Source organism: Branchiostoma lanceolatum, chromosome 1 (genome assembly GCF_035083965.1).
Source record: "Branchiostoma lanceolatum isolate klBraLanc5 chromosome 1, klBraLanc5.hap2, whole genome shotgun sequence".
In the NCBI taxonomy this organism is placed as follows: domain Eukaryota; kingdom Metazoa; phylum Chordata; class Leptocardii; order Amphioxiformes; family Branchiostomatidae; genus Branchiostoma; species Branchiostoma lanceolatum.
In genome coordinates, this window is record NC_089722.1 from 5,339,066 (window position 1) to 5,366,945 (window position 27,880).

General features: G+C 45.4%; 1 protein-coding gene across 2 annotated transcripts; it reads left to right on the forward strand.

Annotated features, from left to right (window-relative positions):
* LOC136430759 (myosin-16-like) lies at positions 1–27,673 on the forward strand. Of its 2 annotated transcripts, XM_066421651.1 has the most exons (42): positions 1–154; positions 1,596–1,721; positions 1,934–2,077; positions 2,716–2,872; positions 3,678–3,705; positions 4,280–4,385; positions 4,643–4,735; positions 5,093–5,156; positions 5,321–5,419; positions 5,820–5,902; positions 6,567–6,726; positions 7,416–7,684; positions 8,399–8,569; positions 9,004–9,180; positions 9,911–10,043; positions 10,725–10,786; positions 11,232–11,437; positions 11,904–12,024; positions 12,192–12,328; positions 13,500–13,581; positions 14,202–14,375; positions 14,870–15,078; positions 15,902–16,025; positions 16,389–16,475; positions 16,833–16,978; positions 17,336–17,426; positions 17,759–17,974; positions 18,414–18,587; positions 19,180–19,361; positions 19,655–19,742; positions 20,113–20,375; positions 20,839–20,944; positions 21,454–21,607; positions 22,070–22,221; positions 22,479–22,567; positions 22,916–23,102; positions 23,705–23,857; positions 24,636–24,818; positions 25,415–25,585; positions 25,967–26,167; positions 26,728–26,889; positions 27,380–27,673. In XM_066421651.1, the coding sequence occupies exons 1-42, from the start codon at positions 86–88 to the stop codon at positions 27,398–27,400; spliced, it is 5,820 nt and encodes a 1,939-aa protein (XP_066277748.1). In that variant the 5' UTR covers positions 1–85; the 3' UTR covers positions 27,401–27,673. The 2 variants fall into 2 exon arrangements, with proteins under 2 accessions (XP_066277748.1, XP_066277757.1); XM_066421660.1 differs by lacking the exons at positions 26,728–26,889; positions 27,380–27,673 and adding an exon at positions 26,280–26,351.
* Positions 27,674–27,880: the final 207 nt, after the last annotated feature.

Below are 27,880 nucleotides of genomic sequence, written 5' to 3' on the forward strand. Positions count from 1 at the left end.
CTGTTGTTGAGCGTGCCTACCCGCTGTATCCCCCCGTGCTTCACCCCGGCGTCTAAGTGAGCCTCATCGTTGCTTAGCAACCATCATGGCGAAGAAGGACGAGTTCGAACATTTCGAGCGGTACCTGTACGGCGACAGGAAGGAAGTGCTGAAGGTAGGAAAATAATAGTCTCTACCAGACTAACCGCGTCGGAAATAGAGAGAACATTTGCCAGGGGACTTTAGCCATGGAGGATAACATTCCCATCCGCAGTATTGGACCCTCTCTCCGTAGCCGACTCCCTTCATACAATTAACTCTATTTGGCCAATTTCTACTATTTTCCCAGCGACCCGCGGAGACTGGTAGAGGCTAGGAAAATAACTCCGTGTATAGTTTCATCCAACTTGTATGTACTTTTTCAGTTGTATGTAGTTTTGTACTCCAGGAAGATAAGCTAATTACTTGTTATATGTATGATAGCTAATAGATGAAATAAAGTACCCAACGTATCCAAAGTATCAGGCTGATAAGTTCCTGGTTGACATAAATTTAGTTCGTTGTACGCAACTGGTACATAATGACCTACTGGCACTTTGATGAAAAGTCTGCCACCTTCTTCAGGGGAATACCAACCTGTTGTACCTCGCACTGCAGCTAGGTGTCGTTGCTGCAATGTGAACAACGCGCTCCCAAGCGTGACTGAGTCTGTATCCCCCTTCGCCACAGTTCATGACTGGGGTAGATTTTCTGATCTTCACACTGCAGCATCGACAGTCAACTGAAGGGTGAAGTATAAAAAGTCAACTATAACCAGTCAGTACCGCACTGAAGAATGTGACACACGATCACCGAAACGTCGACAGGTGAAAAACACTGGTTGCATAATCATACAGAACATTACTATCTAGTAAGAACCAACAATTTCGTCATCTCAGTGGAAAGGGGTGCTAAAATGAACATTGTCCGTGTCCAGATCCTTGTTAAACGAATGAACTTGCGCATTGCCTGTCCTTGACTAGATATTTGTTAAACGAATGAACCTGAACCCTAGGCCAGCCCGTGCTCAGATCCTGGTTAGATGAATGAACTTGAACCTTGCCCCTGCTCAGATCCTTGTAAGACGAATGAACTTGAACCCTACCCGTGCTCAGATCCTTGTTAGATGAATGAACTTGAACCCTGCCCGTGCTCAGATCCTGGTTAGATGAATGAACTTGAACCCTGCCCGTGCTCAGATCCTGGTTAGATGAATGAACTTGAACCCTGCCCGTGCTCACATCCTTGTAAGATGAATGAACTTGAACCTTGCCCCTGCTCAGATCCTTGTAAGACGAATGAACTTGAACCCTACCCGTGCTCACATCCTTGTTAGATGAATGAACTTGAACCCTGCCCGTGCTCAGATCCTGGTTAGATGAATGAACTTGAACCCTGCCCGTGCTCAGATCCTGGTTAGATGAATGAACTTGAACCCTGCCCGTGCTCAGATCCTGGTTAGATGAATGAACTTGAACCCTGCCCGTGCTCAGACCCTTGTTAGATGACTGACCTTGAACCTTGCCCGTGCTCAGACCCTTGTTAGATGAATGACCTTTAACCCTGCCCGTGCCCAGGTCCGTTCGCAGGCGTTTGACGCGAAGAAGTCGTGTTTCGTGGCGGACGACAAGGACGTGTGGATCGATGGCGAGATCCAGGCCACCAAGGACAAGATGGTCACCATCAAGACGTCCAATGGGAAGGTAAGACGCTCGTCTCCATCATCTTAGATACTGGTTACTTACTTTATAATATGTCGAATGCAACCATTGATTAAAATGTGAAGTCAGCATCGATATGTCCAGCCATACTGCACGTAATTTCTGCTGACGTCACCCGTTCGTGTGGTGATTTCTGCTGACGTCACCCGTTCGTATGATTTTTCTTCTGACGTCACCCGTTCGTGTGCACACAGACTGTGACGATAAAGGAGGAGCTGGTGCAGCAGATGAACCCGCCGAAGTTCGCCTACTGCGACGACATGGCCAACATGACGTACTTGAATGAAGCCTCCATCCTCAACAACCTCAAGATGCGCTACTACCACCAGCTCATCTATGTGAGTTCATTGTATTGATTTCATTCGTAGCTCTACTACAGTAGTACAGCAGCACTACAGTAACACTACACTGCCTACAGCAACATCATGTTATATCCATTTCCAGACCTACTCCGGGTTGTTCTGCGTGCTGATCAACCGGAACAAGCGGCTGCCGATCTATAGCACCCTCATTAAATCAGGACCCCTAACGCTCCACGTTACCTCGCTCGCGAAGGGGCCCTGATAATTACTACCGCCAGACATGGTTCTGGCGACGTCGCCGACACTTGCTAGTGAATAATCAATGAGCTGGCCTTATTTGGCAATGAGCGGACTGACTACAATATTACGAACTTATCTCCAGACGGAAGTTGCGGACAAGGTCGGTGGAATTGCTCGGCTTTCGCTGCCGCTGGGAAGCCCATATAACAGAGGCTATTCCCTCCGCCTGTCCTTACACTTAGAAATACGTCCCTGCCATCAATCAGTGTATGTAGGGTGGACTGCTGATGCTGACGAAGCCGGGAGGAGTCTGCATCGGAGGCTAGGTGATCTACAGTAACGCTACAGTAACACTACAGTAACGCTACAGTAACACTACAGTAACATTACAGTAACGCCACAGTAACACTAACATCATGTTATATCCATTCCAGACCTACTCCGGGTTGTTCTGTGTGGTGATTAACCCGTACAAGCGGCTGCCCATCTACGGCGCGGACGTGGTGGCGATGTACAAGGGGAAGCGCAAGACCGAGGTCCCGCCGCATCTCTTCGCGGTCTCCGACAACGCCTACACCAACATGCTGCTGAGTAAGAACCAAGTCGTCACTGTAATCGCTGCACGGAAAAAGTAGTGTCAAGTAGTCGTTACTTTTTGCCGAAATAAATGAATGTGATTCAACAACAAGCTAAATCCAAGTATCAAACAAGCTTCATCAATCGCCAGATTTAAACAGGCTCTGGTAAACGTACAAATCTTTTAACTTTTGACATCTGACCTCTGACCCTCAGTTGTATGACCTTTGTGATTTTGAGTTGTTATTGTATTGAATTATTGAGTTGTTTGATTTATTACTCCCATGTTTGATCATTCCTGTTTTATGTTATATGATTTTGTAATTGATCACTAATGAAGTTTATGCTAAGTTATTCCTTTTGTATCCTGATATGTTATGATTTGTTATGTAACATAGCTTGGAAATCAGTTACATTGATAACTGAAGGGACTACCGTAAAGATTAATAAATAAATAAATAAATAAATAGATAAATGAATTAACATCCACTTACTTATCGCGGCCACCACGATTTTGATGTCGCAGAACCTTCAAACAGGCTGTGATAGAACCAAACAACCACAAGGATCAAAGACAGCCTATTCCAAAACAAGACAGACGATGTTTGTACAAAACATGCACGACTGCTCTCCGTTTGGGATCGTACGACGATCGTACGACGCCCTTAGAAAAGAAAGTTTGAAAAATACTCAAGTGCGCTTCATTTGATCTCCTTCCCAGGATCCCGATAGTACTTCGGACAGTGAAGTTGGAAATGTAGTCACATAGAAGAATTTCTAGTTGTATTTCTGTTTAAAATTGAATCTTATTTTGCTGCAGACAGCGAGAGCCAGTCCATGCTAATCACGTAAGTATTGCAATCATATCTATATACAGGACGGTAGTGGTAGAGGCAGGGCTTCAGCTGCAGTTAGAGTAGCGTCGAGGGTTCACAGGGAAACGATCATTGTTCTTTCTCTTGTGCATAAATTACTTACTACGCAGGTTGACTTCAGTTTAGGGCCCACACTTGTGCGTATATTCAATTCAAGTGGGCGTGAGTTGCGCATTAATTTTTTTGTGTAGTTTAAGTAAGGTTTGCGGAGAAAACGTTGTTTTCTACTTTGATCCAGCGTTTTTAAGCCTAGCGATCGAACCTCAGAAATCACTTATTCGGCTGCAAACTTAACCTATACCAAAAATATGTTAATACGCAACCCATGCGGGCTTGTTTATACGCACAAGTGTGACAGGGGCTTAAGTTCACCCCTTATTGACACAAGCATGGCAGATATATGACCTTCATTTTGCAGACTAGCATGTTCTGCTTAGATATCGTTATTGTCGACATCATCATCAAATTGGGCTGCTCTCTCCCTCCAGGCGTCACGGTCCTCCATAACATTATCGACAATGTTTGCAAACCTTTGTTTCCCCAACAGTGGCGAGTCCGGGGCTGGGAAGACGGAGAACACCAAGAAGGTTATCGCCTACTTTGCTAACGTCGCGGCCCTGTCAACATCCAAGCAACCAAAGACGGAGAAAAAGGTACGAAGACGTCGGAATATGAATGTATGCACAAGCATAGAAATGAATGAGAAATAGCAACGACAGCATCTTATGAATTCAGGAATCTTGAAATTCCTTTATCAAAATGAAAGCCCTTACCTAACCAACCAGGCTTCATGTTAACACATGTATCCAAGGAATTCTACGTAGCTGGAATGTCTCCTCCAATACTAGCATATCCTTTGCTGATTGGTACGCTACAGATTTTATCAGCTTCAGTTCGATTCTAACTTCAGGCGACACTGGAGGACCAGGTCGTGCAGACCAACCCCGTACTGGAGTCTTTCGGTAACGCCAAGACCGTCAGGAACAACAACTCCTCCCGTTTTGTAAGTAATTGCATCATTTCGATTGCAAGGAGAACATTTATTTGACTTTTGAATGATAACGATATGAATCTAGAGTCTCTGCATATGACGTCATTGCGTGACTCAATCCAAGATGGCGACCGGGTCACTCAAGGATTCTTAGAACGGAATCGGTCATAGTCTGATACCATTTTAATATGAGAGTGTCGACGAAGATATAAATCAATAGGAAACTATTAGATCATTGGTCATATGATGACGTCAAGCGCGTCTTTAACGCAACAATATGACGCAAGGTAGCTGACGTCACTGCAGACAGATACTGTATGTGTAGTTCGGGCAGCCAGGGTGCTGACCATCGTTTATTTTGCTTTGCAGGGCAAGTTCATCCGAATCCACTTCGGTTCCAACGGGAAGCTGGCTGGTGCGGACATTGAGAACTGTGAGTTTTTGAATCAGTTAGAGAAAGATGTACCTTTCAGGAACTGTCTTCATAGAGAGAACAGTGTCCCCTCTTTTCCCGGGATCACTCGCCGTCGCTTACTCTGAATTTTTCATATACAACGGACTATGTTCACATGTTGACGTCATCTTTTACGTATGTAGACCTTCTCGAGAAGTCTCGCGTGATTTCCCAGCAGAGTGCCGAGCGCGCGTACCACATCTTCCTCCAGCTGACCTCCAATGCGTTCCCGCAGCTCACCGGTAGGTGGCGTTTTCCGTGTCACCTGCGCCAAACGGTTTTTCATGTACCCATATATAGTCCAGCACGCACGTTATTTTCCTTTACAGCTTTCATCTGTCCACCTCTTTCTAGCCTGGTCCCAGTCTCTACGGGTCGGCTTTGGGTTGTTTTACCGGGCCCAGTCTGCTATATTGAGCCGTTTCTGTCAGCCTGTCTACTTAGCTGCCATAGAGAGTTTCGACGCCACCGTGGAGTGGGAGCGAGCTAATTATAAGCCAAGGCCGTAAACCTACCCCGAGCGGGCTAAACTGTCTGGGCGGCGTGGGCATCACTCCGAGCGCCGTAGAGATACCGGGGAGCTCCCGATGGTATGGTTTCCAGGCTAGTCTCTTTCCTGACCGCTTGTCTTTTCTTTTTCAGAACAACTTCTGCTAGTTCCGGACGCGAAGCAGTTCTACTACTGCTCCCTGGGTGTCACAAAAATAGATGGGATGGACGATGCGGTACGTACAGACAAAAATGAGGAAAAATGACAAAGTTGTTTTACTGGCAAATTTATCATTATAGATTAGCCTACTATCCTTTCAGATGAGTATACAAGCTTAGTGTTTTCCAAAGTGTCTGTGTCCTACATCCTAAATTTTACTAAAAAAGTAAAAATACAAACAACATTAACATGGCAGCCGTTTGTAAATTTTATTGAAGTGACAATAAGAAAAACATTTCATCAGAATGAATAAAATTGAGACTCAGATACGAGTAGGGAACACCTTACCAAGGCAACATGAGTCACAAGAAGGACACAGAAAAATTTGTTTGAGAACAAAAACATAAAATCAAACAAATCAAATGTGGTGAACTTAATAGTGGGCGGGAGAGGTCAGAGGTCAACTCAAGATAAGATAAAGGAAACACAATCTGTGTATTGTTTGCAAATGAATCGAAAAGTAACAATAATTGCTCCTTTAAACTAGATATTTGTTCATTTCGAAACATAAGTTTTACTATCTTTTCAAATATTCTATTTTCTACAATGTACAAGTGGCGGCGAAAAGATAAGTTGTGCACAACTTGAGTCCGCCGTCACTTTGTCTTCGTCCATTTCTTTGTATTATTTGATATTTGTTTGAATTAAAAAAAAATGTTCAACGTCTTATTTCCCCACAGGAGGAGATGCGGATGACGGACGAGGCGTTCGACATCCTTGGGTTCTCCCAGACGGAGAAGAACGACGTGTACCGCCTGACGGCCGGCATCATGCACTTCGGCAACATGAAGTTCAAGATGAGGCCGCGCGAGGAGCAGGCAGAGTGCGACGGCATGGAGCGTACGTTTCATAACGTTTTATTAAGTTTTTACACGTTATTTCCGTACTCAAAGTATAACACTTACTAACACGCGTTCGATCAGTCCTCTGATCTGTCTCAAGTTTGAATAACCTGAAGCCTATGGCACCTTTTACCCGTTGCTGACGGCACCCTTCCATTTAGGTCATATGTCATATGCTGCGAGGAACAGGCAGAGTGCGACGGCATAGAGCGTACGTTCGCTAACGTGTGTTTGTCTGCAATTCATTCTATCGAGCCGTTGTGACTTTCATTTTTCTTCATTAATATCTATTTAATCAATAGATCACTGATACCTTTTTTTCAGGTGTCAGTGGATACATAGAAATGCTTTCCAGAACAGAACACTGTAATTTTAACACAAGCATAAGTTATAGAATGAATTACATCGAGGTTAAAAAAAATACATAGGAATCATGGTCTAAAAACTAACCAGACAATAAACACCAGTCCTGTTACAGTTTTGGAATAAGGACTGACCTTCCTCAGAGCTCAACGCTCGTCGGTAGCAGGTATCAGCCAAACTACTTTCCAAATTATGTTTTTGCCCCTCGCCAATATCAGGTTTTATAAAGGACGAGTGCGTGATTAAGGGCCAGTTACACTCCTTCTCCTTCCCAACATTGAACAAACGTATCTCGGTGAAAGTTTCACCTGACGACCGTTTCAGACGCTGAGAAGACGTCGCACCTGTTCGGCGTGTCCAGCGCGGAGATGACGAAGGCCCTCCTGAAGCCGCGGGTGAAGGTCGGGAACGAGTACGTGGTGAAGGGGCAGACCGCGCAGCAGTGCTCCTACTCCGTCGGCGCGCTCTGCAAGGCAATCTACAACCGCCTCTTCTCCTGGCTGGTCAAGCGGCTCAACACTACTCTGGACACCAAGATGCCGAGACAGTACTTCATCGGTGTGCTGGACATCGCGGGCTTCGAGATCTTCGAGGTCATTCCTCTTTTTTTTTGGTTATTACTCATGCTGAGATCTTCTGACGTCTACAAAAATGATATAGTCGCTACGGATTCCCACTTAAACCTGAGCAGGCTTCGAGATATTCGAGGTCTTTGTTTTTTGTATTTACGGTTCACCAATTTTTGAATACCGCATGTCACTTATGCTAAGATCTTCTTACGTCCTCAAAAATGATAGACATAGTTGTTAGGATTGTCACTTAGATCTGAGCTGACATCGTCATTTTTGTTTTGTATTACGGGTTGACCGATTGTGCTATTGGTGATACCGTACGGCACTCGTGCTAAGATCTTCTGACGTCAACAGAAATGATAGACATAGTCGTTAAGATTGTCACTTAGACCTGAGCTGACATTGCAGGCTTCGAGATCTTCGAGATCATTCTTTTGTTGTTGCTTTTACCTTGTCAGTTGCGACAGTCAGCAATGTTGTATGGTATTGATATAGAGTGCTCGCTTTTTTAGCAGAAATGATGGACATAGTCGTTAGGATTATCACTGAAACACGACTGACATCGCTGACGTTGCGATCAGTGAAGTGATTCTTCTGTTTTCCATGTTGCTTTCACAACCATTTTGATTCCACCGATCAGACATTGTATAGGCAATGCCAATGATGCTGTTATGTTTTGGAATATGATAGCAAAACAAATATTCTGAAATTAGGTTTCCTCATATCGTCTGACAGCTGAACAGTTTCGAGCAGCTGTGCATCAACTTCACCAACGAGAAGCTGCAGCAGTTCTTCAACCACCACATGTTCGTGTTGGAGCAGGAGGAGTACAAGAGGGAGGGGATCCACTGGGAGTTCATCGACTTCGGTATGGACTTGGAGGCCTGCATCTCGCTGATTGAAAAGGTGAAGTCTTCCACTTGTCTCTTTACTGCTGTTTTACCTGTCTCTCCAGGTGCTCAGGACAGGTACTCGCACCTTGCTACTCTTATTATGGCTTACCGGGCAGCAGGACCATTTGCTACCTGCTATATACTAGTCGGCACATAGATGTAGTACTAGATAGGTAGGTACTGCTGGTCTAGCATGATTACGGATGTTCATTGTTCGATTTTCTATATGTGTTGTGAGAGTCTACACTATACAGAGTCCTTATCGTTAATCACACACAACAAAATTGGCTTGAAAGAATAAGCGATTTAATCTAGAGTCTTACAGTTTTCCCTCGCACTAATTATCTCCCCCCAACACCTTAGGGGCCTCAGAGTCAGTCGTCTGACCTTAGAGGGCATATTTGTCTTGAATAACCTGACTAGTGTCTTATTATCCTCTTTCTAAAGCCCTTGGGTATCATGTCCATCCTGGAAGAAGAGTGCATGTTCCCCAAGGCCTCGGACATGACGTTCAAGTCAAAGCTGTACGACAACCACGAGGGGAAAACCGCCAACTTCCAGAAGCCCAAGCCCGGCAAGAGGAAGTTTGAGGCTCACTTCGCTATCGGTCACTATGCAGGCGTGGTAAGATAAAGCGTTTAAATTAAAGTATACAGAAGTAAATATAGTGGTATACTAGTAACTCTTTGCCTTGAATACTTGAATACTTTATTTCCTCCATTAGCTATCATACAAGTAACAAGTAAGTAGCTTAACAATTTGCCTGTCTAGTTATAGTTTGTCACTACACTGATAAACGTACTATTGATTTTATCAACTAATTTCCCAATCAATCAATCAATTAACCAATCAATAGATCAATCATTATCTAAGATCTAAGCTTATAGGGAGGTAAAGATTTACATGCCTGAATTTTGCCAATTTTTGCAAATAAGTGACAAAGTTATGTGTAAACAACAAAATGAAGTGGAATTGTTAGGGTCTTCTATTTCGTCCTTCCTTTACGAATATCCAATCATAAGTGCCACCACTATACACGTTTAGATAGAGAGCATAGATAGATATCAATATCTAATTACATTACATTACATTATTGGCACGATTTGTAGCTTCTTGTTCGAATCCCATGATAATAATGGTTCACCCGACAAAAGGTGTCGCTGTAAACTATTGCAGAGTCCATAAGTGGACACTCAAATTTTTCTGCCATTTGCAGTTTAACGTTTTGGTTACTGCAATCTTACAGAAACAATCTATATACAACTGTAGCTCTTGAATTTTCATCCATGATGTTCACTAGTAGGCGCATCATATTCGACACTTTATTCATGATATGTTATTCTTATTTCAAAAGGTTCCCTACAACGTGATTGGTTGGCTGGAGAAGAACAAGGATCCAGTCAACGAGACGGTGGTGCAGTGCTTCCAGAAGTCGGCTCTGGCTCTGATGGTGGACCTGTTCGCAGATTACGTCGGCGCAGATGTAGGTTAGTTGAGATATACTTAACATACATTGATGAAGGTTAGACATCCAGGTAATAAGATACGCCACAAATAGTTACTCAAGCAACTGGATAACATTTTGAAACAGTCAGATTTTTCAGACAGCATCCGCTATCTTTCGTCAGTGACCAAGGAAAGAACTGGCTGAACCAGCTTTTATACCAAAACTCTGAATAGGTATACTATGTTAATAAAGTGAAGACAATTTCAAATGTATGGTTCAATAGAATATTAAGTCAAGACAAGTTAGTATGCTAATGACTCAATTAGCTCCTGTTATAACGTACACGAACTGTTCTTTTGATATTCTGGACAGGGATGGTTTTGGAAGATTGCATTTTTTGGCAAAAGTTTATTTGAATGCCCCATTCTGTGGTTGATTTTGTAACAGTACATTTCTGTTTGGCAGACAGGTGGGAGTGAAATATCTTGGATTTGCTCGCGAATGATGCCTTTCTAGTTTTACATGTAACTGCCTGCATCATTACGAAACCTTTCTAATGGTTCTCGTGCTCAATGACAACGTTTTTTTGGGGTCAATTTCCGCGTTGATACCATTCTAGTCTTCTACCAATCATTTATCAAGTTCGTAATTTGAAGTCCGTAAGGAGGAGGGTCAATTTATCTAACTGTGTATTCAATACCTTCATCTTTCTTGTTCACAGCCCCAAAGAAAGGAAAGGGCAAGAAGAGCGCCGCCTTCCAGACTGTTTCTGCATTGCACCGAGTATGTTATCATTGCTTTTTTAAAGAAAATTCAAAGAGCATCATCATCGACGAACTTTTGATAATGGCTATTTTCGATTGAGTAATATTTCTAAATTTTCTCGACGGAATATGATTTAGAGGTAATTTTTTTCTCTAACACAACCGAAGTTTTATACCTGCTAACGTCCCAGCAAGTAAGCTGCCTTTATGTAGGCGTAATAGACAGGAAACAAACATCAGCCATTAACAGATACGAGGGGAATACAGACTTTGTTACGTCGCATTCTTCTTGCAGCAACGCCACCATGCGGCAAACTGCAGCATTACAGTTCGTTAAGTCACGATGAAGGCAGCTGACTAGTCTAGTTACCAACAAAGGCCAAAGATGATGTGTTAAAAATACTTTCAATGACATACGTACCAACCTGATGAAGCTATTCACGGATTGTGATATCATACATTAGGAACAACTGAACAAACTGATGGCCACCCTGAAGAACACCTTCCCGCACTTCGTGCGCTGCATCATCCCCAACGAGACCAAGTCTGCCTTCGTCATCGACTCTACCCTGGTCATGCACCAGCTGACGTGTAACGGTGTGCTGGAGGGCATCCGGATTTGTAGAAAGGGCTTCCCCAACAGGCTGCCTTACGGAGAGTTCAAGCAGAGGTTTGTTGTCCCGTTCAATTCATGCCAGGCCGCCCGCCTGTGTAGATCAAGCACCCAACTTGGCGTACCGGTCGACGATCCGTCCTTTTTTGCCGCGTTAGCGCTGGCCAGTCGTCAACCAATCAGATACTCTCCCTCCTGTCATTGGAGAGAAATTGACAAGCCAATCACATTGCTGCTTGACTGTACGCGGCGACGTGATTGGTTGTCAACCCTTCCTCTGTAACAGGGGTGGGTCTATCGTTTTAGCGAAGCGAGAAGAACGAATCGCAGACCAGAACACCAGGGCCGTCGCTACACAAGAGAGGCATAATAGGGTTCCTGTACCATCTGCTTGCTGTGAGGGAAAAGATGATATGAAGGAAAATTTCATTCCGCCACTTTGCACCAGTTAAAGCCATCTGTAATATATTTTCTGGATTAAAAAACACACCAATTGACCACTTTCTAATCTCATGACCCTCAGGTACCAGATCCTGGCTCCCCAGGTTCTGAAAGGCGGCTTCATGGAGGCTAAAGAGATCGCCAGGAGGATTCTGGAGTCCATCGAGCTGGACAAGGCCAAGTACGCCATCGGGCATACCAAGGTCGGGCGCTTCACCGTAAACTATCGGTCACACAAAAGCATGGCACATGTACATCACCGCATCACCGTCAGATCTCTGCTCATTTGGTCCATTCTACTGCAATGTTTTCCTGATAAAGAACATGAAATGTCTTGAACTACATCTTAGAATCCATCTGTCTTCTACAGGTGTTCTTTAAGGCCGCGGTGCTGGGTTACCTGGAGGACTTACGAGACGATCGCCTTAGTCAGATCATCAAGAACATCCAGGCCCGCGCCAGGGGGAGGTTCATGCGGGGCAAGTTCCGCAAGCTGGTGGATCAGAGGTATGACAAGGTCCCGAACATCTCACTTTGTCATAATACAATGCTAAACTTTCTTCCAACACTAAGGTATTCACGGATTGAATTTTCAACGACCACTGTCGCCTTCTTCAGGATCAATTTTGAAGTGATTGGTCAGTATTGATCCTGAAGAAGGTCGACGGTGGTCGTTGAAAATTTGAACCGTGAATACCTTGGTGTTTGAAGAAAGTTTAGCATTGTATCATGATTACTTCCAACTTGCAACACAGATGAGCTCCCATGAATATCACGCCTTGTCTATGCCTGCTAGCTGAGTCAACATTCTTTGCAGTGAGAAAATATCAAGCTAGATAGAACTACATAATTTTCTTTGTTGTTCATCGTGATACCTAAAACGCGTATACTCAGACATGCAATTGCCATCAGCTATTACTGTAGTTTGCATCGTAGACTATGTAATGTTCACCATAAACTTTTTGAATTATTACTTTGTTTGCTCCTTACTTTCTAATCACACTAGACGAATTGTCATGTGCCTTTTTATGGCTTAACACGGACCTGCAAAGTACACTGGGGTATCGCAGTTATTTAGCAATATAATCACGTCCAACTAACTAATTGCAGGGAGGCCATGCATATATTCTGCAGTGAAACATCCGCATACACTTATCATCAAAGTTTGTCGCTGTTACACTCAACCCATGACCAGTCCAGTACAGTGTCGTTGGCTGCATACTGCATACACTGCTACTGGGGTATGGTAGTTACGCTGTTTAAAGTTAAAGTTAAAGTGGTCCCATGCATCGAAGATGCGTAGGGGGCGCCCATCTCCCATTCGAAGCCCTTGGGCCACACAAGTGCAAGCCACTACAGCAGTCCGCTGGTAGTGATGTGTGTGTTTAACTTCCATACTCTTTCCCAAATGCTGAGTGCTAAGCAGAGATAGAAGTATGTACCATTTTTAGAGTCTTTGGTATGACCCGGCCGGGGTTCGAACTCACGACCTACCGTATGCAAGGCGAACACTCTACCAATTAGGACATTGCACCGGTTACGCTGTATGACTGGTTCAATCGCGTCCTGCTGACGTGTTACATGGAGGCGATGCGCACTTTGCAGCGGATCATCCGCATTAACTAGAGTATGGCAGTCATATGTAGCTACATGATAACGTCCTACTACCCTGTTACAGAGAGGCCATGTACACTCTGCAGAGGAACATTCGGAAGTGGCTAGGGCTGAGGGAATGGCTGTGGTGGAAGCTGTACACAAAAGTAGGTGACGTTTTCCTGAGTGATGGGCCCGCATATTTTAAAGGGAGGCTAAACTTAAAATTGAAATGTCTACTATAATTTGCTTAATTTACCAGAAAAGTTAAGTCCTCACCTATTTTACATAAGTCCGCCATAGATCAGGGGTCTCCCGTCATTTGTAACTTGGGCCGTTCTGGCGTCTACTCGCCTGATGATTGAATTAATCAATCGTAAGGTCACAATATGGGAGAGTTAGGGTTAGGAAGAGCTGCAGAGGGATAGTGTTAACGGTACAGATTTGGATCATAAAGACATCTGCGTCCTTTTGCACTCCTCAGATCAAATCGCCACTCCAGGGCGCTCGACAGGAGCAGGAACTGCACGGGGTTAAGCTAAGGAGTAGCCGTAGAGAGTTAGGGTTAGGAAGAGCTGCAGATAGTTAGTGTTGGGGTTAACGGTACAGATTGGGATCACACAGACATCTCTTGTGTACTCCACAGATCAAGCCACTGCTGCTCGACAGGAGAAGGAACTGCACGGGGTTAGGCTTAGGAGTAGCCGTAGAGGGTTAGGAAGAGCTGCAGAGTTATGGTTAACGGTACAGATTGGAATCACACAGGCCTCCATTGTGCACTCCACAGATCAAGCCGATGCTGCAGGGTGCCCGCCAGGAGGAGGAGATGCAGAGGAAGCTGTCGGAGATGAAGGACATTGAGGAGCGCCTGGCCAATGAGGAGCGGCTGCGGAAGGAGCTGCAGGAGAAGTGCGTCACGCTCACCCAGGAGAAGAATGACCTGGTGGTCCAGCTGCAAGCCGTGAGTCGATACCGCTGGCTTTTGAACTTTTAACTCCAGAAACGGTCCGAATGGGCGGACAACGACCATGCCACAACTTTCAGTGTGTTGTATGTACCTTGCAAGTGAAAAGATGTAATATGTTTTCTTGACAGGTTTTGTACCCTAAGTGGTCTTGTGGATTTAGTGTTGACCTAAAATCCCCTAGCAGGCCCCAATTTTGTGTCCTTGGGAAAGGCGCTTTACACCTATTTTCTCACTCCACTGAGGTGAAAATGAGTACATACCTTTTTCGGTTAATGACTTAATGGGAATTGTACGTAAAGCCAAGAGTGCCGTGTTTGAGTGGAGCCGCACATCGAGCACGTTAAATATCCCAACGCACTTTTTCAAAAAGAGTAGGGGTGCTTCCCAGTGTGAGAAAACCTGGGAAGGCTGCGCCTATCGATATATACAATCGTAACAATGAGTTGGTAAGGATTTAAGAATAAAAAGACAAAAATCTGCTTCTGCAGGAGCAAGACGTGGTGTCGGACTCGGAGGAGAGGAACGCCATGCTGATCAAGAGCAAGGCAGACCTTGACGCCCAGCTGGAGGAGATCAAGGAGAACCTGGAGGAGGAGTCGGAGAACGTCGCAAACCTGAACGGCGCCAAGCGGAAGCTGGAGTCGGAGTGCAGCGAGCTCAAGAAGGATGTGGAGGACCTAGAGCGGAACCTCTCCAGGTATCAGTTGGTATTTGCTACCAGATAGACATGCTGTTAATGAGGGACATACATATGTAGGATGTTTCTAGATATTAGTTGCTTCAGCTGATGTTTGTCAAAAAATAGGCATGCTGTGCATCCCTGTCATAGGGAAGGATGGGATGTTGGCACTCACGTGACTATGACGTATGAATGTCCGCTATGTTGGATGGCTAAACTTGGACGTTTATAGCTATCAGCTGCTTCAGCTTGCGTTTCCTACAAGATGCTGTTAAACTGTGTTAAAGTACATATACCTTACGTTTTTTATTGTTAAGTATTGTAGCGCATATTATACTTCTTAACGAATTCATCGACGAGAAACACGACCAAAGTTAGACAATGCTTTACACATATCATCCAACATCACCCATTGTTTGGCAAACGCCCCTGGAATGTCACTCTTTCTAATTGGCTTAGCGTTTATAACTCCTCAACAAGGTGGCTGCCATGGTAATGCAAGTCAATGGTTGTTAATGCCAGGAGGAGATGACAGTAAGGTATGGACGTATGATCTATTTCTCCGTAAGCTATTCCAAGGATGTGACTTCTTTTCTGCACGCTTTGGGAACGTTTTAGAAGATAAACGGATTGGGTGACTTACATGTACATGCCATCTCTGTTCGCCCCTCGTTCTAATAATATCGATAAATGATAAATAACTATTATTGGCTGGAGTTCATCTACAAACTACAACTGGCAGTCCATAATGACACAATTCACAATGTGCAGTTCAGGTTAGGAGGATGATGGGCGACAGCACGGCGTGTATGTACTATCTCTGTTCGCCTCTCGTTCCCAGGTCTGATAAGGACAAGCGGGCCGTGGAGAACCGGGTGCGGGCCATGACGGACGAGCTGGCGGAGGCCGAGGAGAACATGAAGAGACTCGCACGGGACAAGAAGAAACTCGAGGAGCTGCAAGCGGTGAGATTCCCTTTCCTCTGCCAGGTCTTTCTACAGGGTTATGGACAATAGAATTCGACACAAAAAGGGCGAATAATTTGATAAAAGATTGAACGCACAGTAAGCCTACTAGTAGGGTAACAATTCTCCTAACTGCCTTCGGCACATGTTACCCTATTGTAAAACTTGCCTAGAAATTTACCGTTCCTATTTGGCTAAATTTAACTGTTAAGCTTAGCCAGCGTAGTTAGTCTAGTAGAGACTAGAGAGACACTACCACTATGGTCTTGTTTTTGTTCAACGTTCTCTGTATGGGTCCTTGTTTGTTTGTTTTATTGTTGGATCATTCTTACATTTCTACTTTCAACTTCAATAACATTCCAGCAAACCCTGGATGACCTTCAATCAGAGGAAGACAAGGTCAACCATCTTAGCAAGAACAAGGTCAAGTTGGAGCAGCAGATCGACGAGGTCAGAAAAGTTACCACTTTCCTCGTGACCACCTGTATGATTATCAAACCATAAAGGAGTGCAGATTGGCATGGAACTGTTTATGCAAACAGCTTAACAGCTTTGTAGCACACAAAAATGTGTCAGAATGTTCGTGTGTAAATCATTCATGTGTTCATGCATCTTGAGAGGGTCGTAATAATCAAGATTCAAACTCTTGGTGGTCGCTAAATAGGATGAGCATAAGAAAAAAAGAAGAGAGTTTTAGTCGGACATGTTTTAACCTTCGCCCGGCTGTCTAACTCTGTAACCAATAGAGAATGGGGTGTCAAACGGCTACTTCCGTGTGCTGAGGGTTGATCTGACAAATGTTCACAGCTGGAGAGTATGGTTGACACCGAAAAGAAGATCAAACTGGACCTGGAGCGCACCAAGAAGAAGCTGGAGGCCGACCTGCGTCAGACGCTGGATTCCCTGCAGGAAACGGAGAGGGCTAAAGTCGAGCTGGAGGAGAAGCTGAAGAAGTATGTAATAGTCTCCTCGGGTTGGTACATGTAGGTCTCAGAATTCTTCTTCCGCGGCCGCAGCCAGTCTGTCAACTAGCGATTTGTTATCAGTCTATGTCTTGCCTTCATTAGGCCCGAATTAATGCAGGCACTGCTACAGATAGTGGCAATATGGTTAAGAAGAAAAGTGGCATCTATCTATTTATGTCATACCTAGACATGGACCGTGATAACGTTCCGTACGGGTGTTTCGGACTGGTCCATATTTTACTTGGCTTCTGCTTGTGCTCCAAGGGATTCCACAGAATAACCCGAACGCGCTTCGCGTGAAAAGTAATACTAGTAGGATACCTTTTCACGTTTTGTCTCAAACAGGCGGGACTTCGAGCTGAACGCCGTGCAGACGAGGCTGGAGGACGAGCAGAGCCTCGTGGCGCAGCTGCAGAAGAAGATCAAAGAACAGCAGGTGAACATTCACACTTAATGATGTCGGACACGGTGTCCATGCAAGGAAATGATACAATTCTAGATCAGCTTTAGTAGCATTTTTACAACTGCAGTATTATTGTCCCTGTGTGATCTGTTGTCACTGACACTGTACAAGTACAGGAAGCCACTGCAAAATATCGAAAGAAGAGAAGAGAGAAGAAGAGAATGTAATCTGATCGCTTTCACCAACTTCGCTTTTGAGCAAGACCCCAGAGGTGCCCGCTAAACTGTGCTCTCCCAGGAACACTTTTTTAAATGGCCGAGTGTGAAAAAAGTGAGTGTTTTACAGTATTGAACTTCTCTCTCCAGGGCCGCATCGAAGAGCTCGAAGAGGAGCTGGAGAGCGAGCGTAACGCGCGTGCGCGTGCGGAGAAGGCCCGGCACGACATGCAGCGGGAGCTGGACGACATCGGAGATCGGCTGGAGGAGCACAGCGGAGCCACCCACCAGCAGGCCGAGGTCGCCAAACGCCAGGAGAACGAGATCGTTAAACTCCGGAGAGAGCTGGAAGAGGTCCATGCGTCGGTAAGTGGTACTACAGACCTATGCGTTAGTAAATGGTACTGCAGCCGGAGGAGGTTCATGCGGCGGAAAGTGGTACTGCAGCCGGAGGAGGTTCATGCGGCGGCGAGTGGTACTACATCTAGAGGAGGTTCATGCGGCGGCGAGTGGTACTACATGAAGAGGAGGTCCATGCGGTGGTAAGTTGTACTGCAGGTGAAGGACGTTCATGCGGCGGTAAGTGCTACTACAGGCCCATGCGGCGGTAAGTGGTATTGCAGCTGGAGGTGGTCCATGCGGAGGTAGGTGTTACTGCAGGCACATGCGGCCCTAAGTGGTACTGCAGTTAGTCTTATCATTTTATGCCGAATCAAAAAGAAAAACAACAACATTATACCAATCGTTCGATTTTGTGAGCGAGCATTTGTGTCCCAGACTCACGACCTGTCTTTTCTCTCGCCAGGCGGACAACAACGTGGCTGCGACCCGGAAGAAGCACACAGAGCAGGTGGCCGAGATGAACACGCTGATCGAGAACCTGCAGCGCGTCAAGGCCAAGCTCGAGAAAGAGAAGAACTCCCTGCGCATCGAGGTGGACGACATCTCCGGGAATATGGAGCAGGTCACCAAGCAAAAGGTACGTCATTTCCGGGACAGGTCACGAAACAAAAGGTAGGTCATTTCCAGGAGCTTGGAAAAGGTACGTCATTTCCGGGGGGACAGGTGACCAAACAAAAGGTACGGCAATTTCTGGGGGAAACAAAAGGCATCAAATCAGGCGTCTAACATAAATTCCGTTTAATGAGAAATAAACTGTTCTCTAACTCAAATAACTTCGCTCACCTGAATTTTCGACCGAATCACTCGGTCTTCATCAGCTATCCTACCCAAGTGCTGTAAAAACGACACTTCGCACGTTTGACGCCAGCACTGAGTCAAAGTTCGTCGGAAGTCGGACTGCCCCCCCCCCCCCGCTCGGTTGAGAGAAGGTTGGTTTGCCCTGAGGTAGACGGCCGCCTTCATTCTTCTCACATAGTAATCAGATTCAGTGCCCAGAATGTTAACCCCTTCCAGAGAAATAGGGTTAGCATTCTAGTCATTGAATCTTTTACCCCAGGTGAACCTTGAGAAGCGGTGCCTTCAGCTGGAGGAGGGGACGAACAGCAGTGACCGATGATTATTCATCCCCAGGTGAACAGCAATGACCAATGCTGAATGTCTGTCCCCAGGTGAACTTTGAGAAGCGGTGCCGTCAGCTGGAGGAGGGGATGAACGAGGCGAACATCCGCGCGGACGAGCTGACGCGGCAGATGCAGGAGGTGTCGGCCCTCAAGTCCCGCCTACTGGCCGAGAACAGCGACGCTGTGCGCCACCTGGAGGAGTCGGAGACGCAGTGTAACCAGCTCAGCAGGTGGGCGGTTTGGGCGTTCTTTATATACAGACAGGGCAACATAACAGCCGACGTTTCGGTGACCGTGTGCTGTCTTCTTCAAGGCAATTCTGACTGGTTCACCGGTTTGCACTGCATCTGTCTATCTATCTGTCTATCCATCTATTCATGTGTATTGTACAACGTAACAAGCTTCACGTCTGCATTGTGACAAGAAGTAAATTTCCTGCGATGTAGCCAGTGGCAAGACCCTATTGGCTAGATGGCAATAAAAGTAACATATAACAACACGGTGTGATATTGTGTTTCCGAAGGACCAAGAGCATGCTGCTGCAGCAGATCGAGGAGCTGAAGCGCCAGCTCGAAGAGGAGATCAAATCTAAAAACCACGCGAACCATCAGGTAAATAAACGCATGATTTTGCTACTTATTTACTTCATCCTTACTTGGGACTAGATATAGACGGAAACTGAAATGCCTGTCTTTCTGCGGTGTCATGGCATCACACTTTTGTTGTGTTCTACTCAATCCTATAGACAAAATATCGGCCTTGGGTCTCAAGCGCCTGTATTTGAAGCTGATTTTTGTTTGCTTTATCCTTCTTTGGGACTTCGCGGAAAGATGCAGACTGAAATTGGGATGCCTGTCTTCATCCAATGTCATAACATCAGGCCTTCCTTTACCCTTATTTAATATATCTATCATGATATCGGCCTTTGGTCTCAAAGCCTGCCTTGCAAACTGATTCTTGACTTGCTGTTTTCACCTGCAGCTGCGCGCTGCCCAGCACGACTGCGACACTTTCCGGGAGCAGCTTGAAGAGGAGCAGGAGGGGAAGTCTGAGATGCAGCGGTCTCTCTCCAAGGCGCACACCGAGGTGGCCACCTGGCGGGCCAAGTACGAGACGGACGCCATCCAGAGGACGGAAGAGCTGGAGGAGGCCAAGAAGAAGCTGGCTGCGCGTCTTCAGGAGATGGAGGAAAGAGTCGAGATCTCAAACTCCAAATGTAGCAGTCTGGAAAAGACTAAGAACAGGTTTGTACTATGGTTTCAATAGACATATCCATCAGGCCCGAACACCTCCGTCAAACGTGCAGGTGCAAATTGGTGGAACTACCCTTTTTGATGCACAGCCATGATTTGCCTTGTCTGGTCCCATTGAAGTTGAACCTGTACGTACTAGCAGACATTCGTCAATGTAGATGTACCATATTCTTATGTACTTCTGCTTTATCACCATGTCTTGTACTTAGCTGGTTAGCATATAAACGTTCAATAAAGGTCTTTAATTCATTCATTAATGGTAGCAGAAGGGAACACGAAGCTGATATGCAATCACTTCTCCATTGAATACTGACGACGACCAAAACGTGTGGTAATGATGACGATGATACACTGGTGATGATGACAGCCGATGGGAGATATATAAACAGAAGGTCAGCCATGTATTCGTAAGTAGGAGTCACTCAGACGTTTATTGTGTGGCGATTCGTTCCAGGCTCGCCGCTGAGGTCGAGGACATGATGATTGAACTGGAGAAAGCCAACAGCGTGGCAGCTCACCTCGAGAAGAAACAGCGCATGGTCGACAGGATCATCGCAGAGGTGAGGTTTACTGTCAATCAATCAATCAATCAATCAATCAATCAATAAATAAACCAACCAATCAATAGACCAACCAATCAATTAATCAATCAATCGACAAATCAATCAATCAATCAATCGATCAATCAGTTGATTGATCAATCCACCAACGGATCAGTAGTGCTTACTTTTCCCTCAGTTACTTCGGATAACTTTCTACCGGTAAAGCCCCTGTCCCATTTCTCAAGACTATGGTTGGGAGCTAGTCACGAGCAGTACCATCTGTGGTTGGGAGTTAGTCGGTGAGGTTGCCTAATAATCTTAGGAAGTTGTCTGCGCCAGCAGACAATGATTTTCTATACGTTGTAAAAGTCATGTTCTACTTGGATGCATGCGATCAGAGGAGCGAACAGGAGCTAGAATAGGATGGATTCCAGGCTACTCCCAACCTTGGTCTGGTGCAAAGTCATGGGAGGGTTCTGAATCTACGACAGGGGTTTTAAACAACACTTCTCTGTTGTTGAGTTTAGTGGCGAACCAAGTGCGAAGAGGTTAACCTGGAGCTGGAAGACTCTAAGAAGGAGATCCGGATCTACATGGCGGAGAACATGCGCCTCAAGACGGCACATGAAGACGCACTGGGCGCTCTGGAGGAGCTGAAGAAGGAAAACAAGCAGCTCAGCGGTGAGTCGTCTTACAACGTCTGCCGCAACTGCTTTATATATCTCGTGTATCAACCAAATGTCGTTTATCAATTGTATTTACAATTCCTTTTGCAATGAAATCTAGATATTGCCAATATTCTTTTTGCGGGGATTTCCATTCTTCTTCTTCCTGGAGTCCTGACATATCTGTCAAAACGTACATAACACATTACTTAATACTTACCTTTCTTACTTTTTGCTTGTTTATGTCGAGCCTTTGTAGTCTCGAGTAGTGATGGCTTCCAATAAATCCCCGTCCTTCACTGCATGAATCTTGGTGTCTACCTAGGGGCCAGTACCCTTCTAAAGAGTCTATGTCGGTTGTTGCTGGTCTTTGTGGCTTCCTCTTACCATGCCTTGAAGTCCAAAGCACCAAGTCAGCCTCAAGTTTCCTCAAGTAAAATGTATCTTAGATCTTGCTATCTATTTTACCATCTTTAAGACGATCTTCACGACGTGAACGACCTCCTTGCGGAGCACGCTAAGAACGTGCACGAGCTGGAGAAGCAGAAGCGGCAGATGTCCGTGGAGATGGAGGACCTGCGCACGGCGCTGGAGGAGACCGAGGGCGCGCTGGAGGTGGAGGAGGCCAAGGTTTGTAACATAGCGCATATGAGAATCCTAGATTTCTGAGGAATGTAGACTGTGCATGATTGTGTGTATGACTTATCATGTACAAGTCTGTGCAAGATGGTGCTAGCCTGTTCAGTACCCCTGTATGTTAGGAGTTATAGACAGAGAGCAGAAGACTGAATCTGGAGTTTGCCGAGATGCAAAATCATTTCCATCGGCCACAGAAAGTGGTGTCTGTCTTCACTGTTCATCGAGGAGCCTCTCTGCTATTTTTGCAGGTTCTCCGGACAAACCTGGAGCTCTCCCAGCTCCGGGCGGACATCGACAGGCGGCTGGCGGAGAAGGAGGAGGAGTTCGAAACTACCAGGTGCGTTTTTAACTGATAGAACCTGCATGGACAGAATGTGTTAATTTTCTAACTAGTTTAGCAACATATAGACACCACAAAAGTCAGACAACTGACTACTTCGAAAGTTCAAGGTAAGTGCGGGATTTAAAAGAAACGTGGAGATAGCATCAGAGACCTAGGCCTAGAGGGATACTTGTCAGTGGACATTTTAAGATTTGGGGGCACTGTCTTTACAAGAATAGCAATAAAGGTACAATGGCTTTTCAGGATAACTTTGACACATGGCTTTACTTTCTAAAGCATATACTAGTAGGTTGAGCAAATCTAAGCGAACAGCTTACTCATTTTTCATTGAACTGTGTGCAGAAAGAACCACCAGAGAGCCATCGAGAGTCTCCAATCCACCCTTGAAGTGGAGGCGAAGGGCCGCGCCGAGGCCGTCCGCGCCAAGAAGAAATTAGAAGCGGACCTGAACGAAGTCGAGGTTCAGCTGGACGCCGCCAACAAGGCGAACGCCGAGGCCAGGAAGCAGCTGGCGAAGTACCAAAACCAGGTAAGAACTTTGGGGGAACCATATGTGACGCTCCAAGACTATATCTAAATCCAGACTAAATCGTTGACATGTTGTTCATAGTGGAGATGGAGAACGAAAAACCCAAAAGACACAAAAGGTTAATGAAACTTCACAAGTCTCCTACTCTTATTGGATACCGTAGTGTTTAGTCTTAAGTTTTGTAGAATTCATTAGCATTGTTAATTAGCAAAGACATATATGTATTGATATTTTGTACTACCTACGAACTTGCCATGCATTGTACCTGTTACATTTGTTGTGCAATAAAAGTTTGATTTGATTTGTTATCACACATTCACACGACATTCGTGGGTCCAGTCGCCAGCTGTCTTATGGCAGACATGTCTTAAGCCACGACAACCGTGCAAGAAAATTGTGCGATGTATGTGACCACAGCTTTACGTGATTCTTATCTCATTAGAATCTAGAATTATCGATGGCAAGGGGCGAAAGAGTGAACGTTTTCGGCACTACAAAATATCTGCTACATTGCGGTACATTGTACACCATGGTGTTATAACACAAAGATGCAACGGAAACAGGAACTTCCTGCTTTAATGTGCATCGTTACTTTTTTAAAGGTCCGGGAGATGCAGGTGACCATCGACGACGAGCAGCGCATGCGCGAGGAGATGCGTGAGTCGCTGTCGTCCCTGGAGAGGCGCTGCAACATGCTTCAACAGGAGCTGAACGAGGCCAGGATGGCGCTGGAGCTCGCCGAACGGAACAGGAAGGTTTGTTACCCTTAACTTAACCTAACCCTAAACCTAAACCAAACACCGTAACCCTAAAACATGCTGAAGCAGGAGCCGAACGGATCAGGAAGCTTTGTCGTTTCTGTACCACAACCATTTAAGCGTAGCGGGAAATCCACAAAACCATCCATAATATATAGTCCCTGTGGCTCAAGTGGTAGCGGTTTCATAGTTGAGACTTCTAGTTCCAATTAGTTGATAACTGGGAGACCTCGGTTCGAATCCGGGAAGGGTATCACCATGGAAGCTGCACCGTCATTCGGAAGAGACGTAAAAAGGGGGACCGTGTTTGAGGAGGTGCCTTGAAAACGTTACAACAGCCTCATCACTCAGATGGGTACCTACTGGTTGTGATGATACAACAAGGTGAATTATACTTTTGTGTCAGACCGCTGAGGCTGGCGCGCACAAGGCAGATTGGCAATACTGAGAGCCGTTTTCAGAATGAGAATAACCATTTATCTGTCGTATCCCTTTTTGTTAGATCGCTGAGGCACGAGGCAGATTGGTTGTTATGATAAAAATCATAAAACTGAGAGCCCTTTATAGAGAAATAAGAAATAAGAGTCTGCCTTCTGCTGACCAGTAAGAAAAACATGGTTCAGTTTACAACCATCTATTTTCCACATCGCTTTGTCCCAGATCGCGGAGACAGATTTGTTGCTATGATAAAACTGAGAGCCGATTTCAGAATGAGAATCTGCCTGTCTGACCAGTCAGTTCATAACCATCTACCTATCACGTCCCTTTGCCCCAGATCGCCGAGGCCGACGCGCACGAGGCGATGGACCGGGTGGGTGAGCTGAGCACGCAGAACGCGGCGCTCATCACGGCCAAGCGGAAGTCAGACAGCGAGATCCAGCAGCTGCAGAACGAGCTGGAGGAGCTATCCAGCCAGGCTAGGGACATGGAGGAGAGGGCCAAGAAGGCCATATCGGAGGTGCGTCTTCATTGATACACAATCTGAATTTGAATGTCTTCTGTAGCTGGTCATGGAAGCAGGGCCAAAGGATCCATAGTTGATCCATAGTTGATAAATGAAATAAAAGGGACATGAAGGAGAAGGCTTGTCTTGTAAAATGTGAACAAATCTATGGTTTACATTTCATCATATGAGGTCATGCGCCAAGAAAGCCATATCGGAGGTGTGTTTTTCTTGCGAGTCTTTTAGTGTCGTTGGAATATCTGATATTGAGTTCGTCTTCAAATTTGTTCATGGATGCTTGCAAAATTTGAAAATACACGCAAATTCAAAGTTTACTTTCCATCATTTAAGTTTATATGCATGCTGACTTGCTTTTAAAGGCTGAAAAACTGAATTCTCCCAAGGGAGTGGAGCATTGCTTTTGGCTTCTTTGTCTGTCTGTGTGTGTGTGTGTGTGTGTGTGTGTGTGTGTGTGTGTTTGCGAGCTTGTGTGTCTGTGTCTCTGCAGTGGAGTTTCTGTATGCTCTGACAGAGGGCGCTTACTGTTCCCTTGAAAGGGGGCGAAAGTCTACTTTCTCTGATTGCCTTGTGTCTATGTGTATCTGAAATAGGCCGCGCGCATGGCTGACGACCTTCGTCAAGAACAAGACAAGAACGCCCACCTGGAGAAGGTGAAGAAAAATCTTGAGGAGAACCTCCGAGACTTCCAGCGTCGTCTTGACGAGGCTGAGACCATCGCACTGAAGGCCGGGAAACGTCATCTTCAGAAGCTGGAGACTAGGGTAAGGCAATACACCTGCAGACACTAGGGATTAGGGTAAGGCGGTATCCTTATCGATAAGAGTGAGGGTTCAAATTTTACCACGGTCAATACCGACAAACGGAGACCATATATGGGGGTTCGTCACGTCCGTTGTGAGTAGATCAACTGGTCTTGGGCGGTAAATACAAAGATGTGTTTCGCATTGCTCATCAGGATAAGCTGACAAAAGAATTATTACTTTAAGAAACGCGAATGATGAGGAATGGTTGCATACAACCATATACAAGGTAACGAGTTGTATTATGCCTGCCCCAAACGGGGGAAACGTAAATCTCGCGAGATGTTCTTCTCGCGAGAGAATGCTGGACCAGTCGCTAAGCAAAGTTCTGTCCCACTCTAGGTGCGTGACCTTGAGGCGGAGCTTGACGCCGAGCAGAGGCGTCACCAGGAGACCCTGAAGAACCTGAGGAAGAACGAGCGCCGTCTCAAGGAGATGACGTTCCAGTCGGACGAGGACCGTAAGAACCAGGAGCGTCTCCAGGAGCTGGTGGAGAAACTGCAACTTAAGATTAAGACGTACAAGAGGCAGTCTGAGGAGTCGGTGAGTTAGAATATGTTTAGGAGATGAATAAGATTACCTGACGTCACATATGCGTCATATCCATTTCAGGTGGCTATGGCTAATGTTTTACATGACACCATGTCCTGGTTAGGAGGAGATGGCTAACGTTCTACCTGACGTCACATCCTGTTTAGGAGGAGATGACTAACGTGAACCTGGCGTGTGTTCTGTTTAGGAGATGGCTAACGCTTTACCTTACCTTTACAAGAGGAGATGGTTAACGTGAACCCGGCGTGTGTTCTGTTTAGGGGGTGGCTAACGTTTTACCTGACGTCATGGCCTGTTTAGGAGGAGATGGCTAACGTTTTCCTGACGTCATACAAACATCATATCCTGAACGTGAACCTGGCGTGTTCTTTTAGGGGGTGGCTTACGTGTTACCTTACCTTTTACAGGAGGATGTGGCTAACGTTTTACCATACCTTTTACAGGAGGAGATGGCTAACGTTTTACCATACCTTTTACAGGAGGAGATGGCTAACGTTTTATCTTACCTTTTACAGGAGGAGATGGCTAACGTTTTATCTTACCTTTTACAGGAGGAGATGGCTAACGTGAACCTGGCGAAGTACCGGAAGACGGTGCACGAGCTGGAGGACGCGTCTGAGCGCGCGGAGATCTCGGAGAGCGCCCTGGCCAAGCTGCGCGCCAAGTTCCAGGCCGGACAGTCCGCGCACACCAGCGGCACCAAGGTTCACAAGGTACACGTGTAGTCAGTAAAATACAGTCCTTTTTAAAGTATTTAGAGTTTCATGAGCTGACTGTCAACTTCAAGACCGAATCTTTTAGTCTGATTTCAGAGAATGCATCTGTGCGTACAGAAAATATCGAGTTTAGACAAGTTTGCTCACCTCTATGTTCGTATGAAGGAATGTTTCTTTTGAAAACGAAGTTAACTTAGATAGTGTGAAAACTTCCATACATATTGATAGAGTGTGGATCTTATCGGCTGCACACAGTAAAGTTTTCCTTACTTGTGAATGTTTCGATATCTGTCTGGTGACATGTAGCTCCAGTTATTTCAGCTAACACTGAAGAAGGTACCAGATAAGGCTTGATAGGTAAGACAAACTTGAACTTGATTGTAAGAAATCTCTGATATCCCAAGATCTACCAGCTGGATTCATATTCACGGATATTCCACATAAGTCGCTAACGGCCATTTTTTTCTACAACAACCCTCATTTACAGAAGCCATTCGAGGAGCCCTAGAGCCTGGTTTAACGCCGGAAGTCTGAACGGAGAAGGACGAACGGAAAAGGACATACACACCAGACTATGAACGCCCTCTGGATTTGGAAGCCAGTGCCTATAAGCTAAAGAATTTCGCTTGAGCGGCCGATATGGCCATGTAGCATTCGTACCGTAAACGTTGCAACTTTCCGTTTTTTTCTTGATGCTTTGTGATTTCTTTAAATTGAAACTTTAAAACTTTGTTATCGCTGCATTGGTAGAAATGAATAAATGCTTTCATTATGTGGATAATCAACTTGTTCTGTTGTCTTGAGTACCGTGAATTACTTGAGTAAAAGAAAATACCAGGTACAGGAATACCTGACACATCGAGGTACTGACAATATGCAGTTACAGTTCTACTTAGATTCACTGCAAACTTAATTGTATGAAATTGGAAAAAAATCAGAGCGACCTCGGACACCAGTCGGGAAATTGAACGTAAAGACGTAAAAGGAA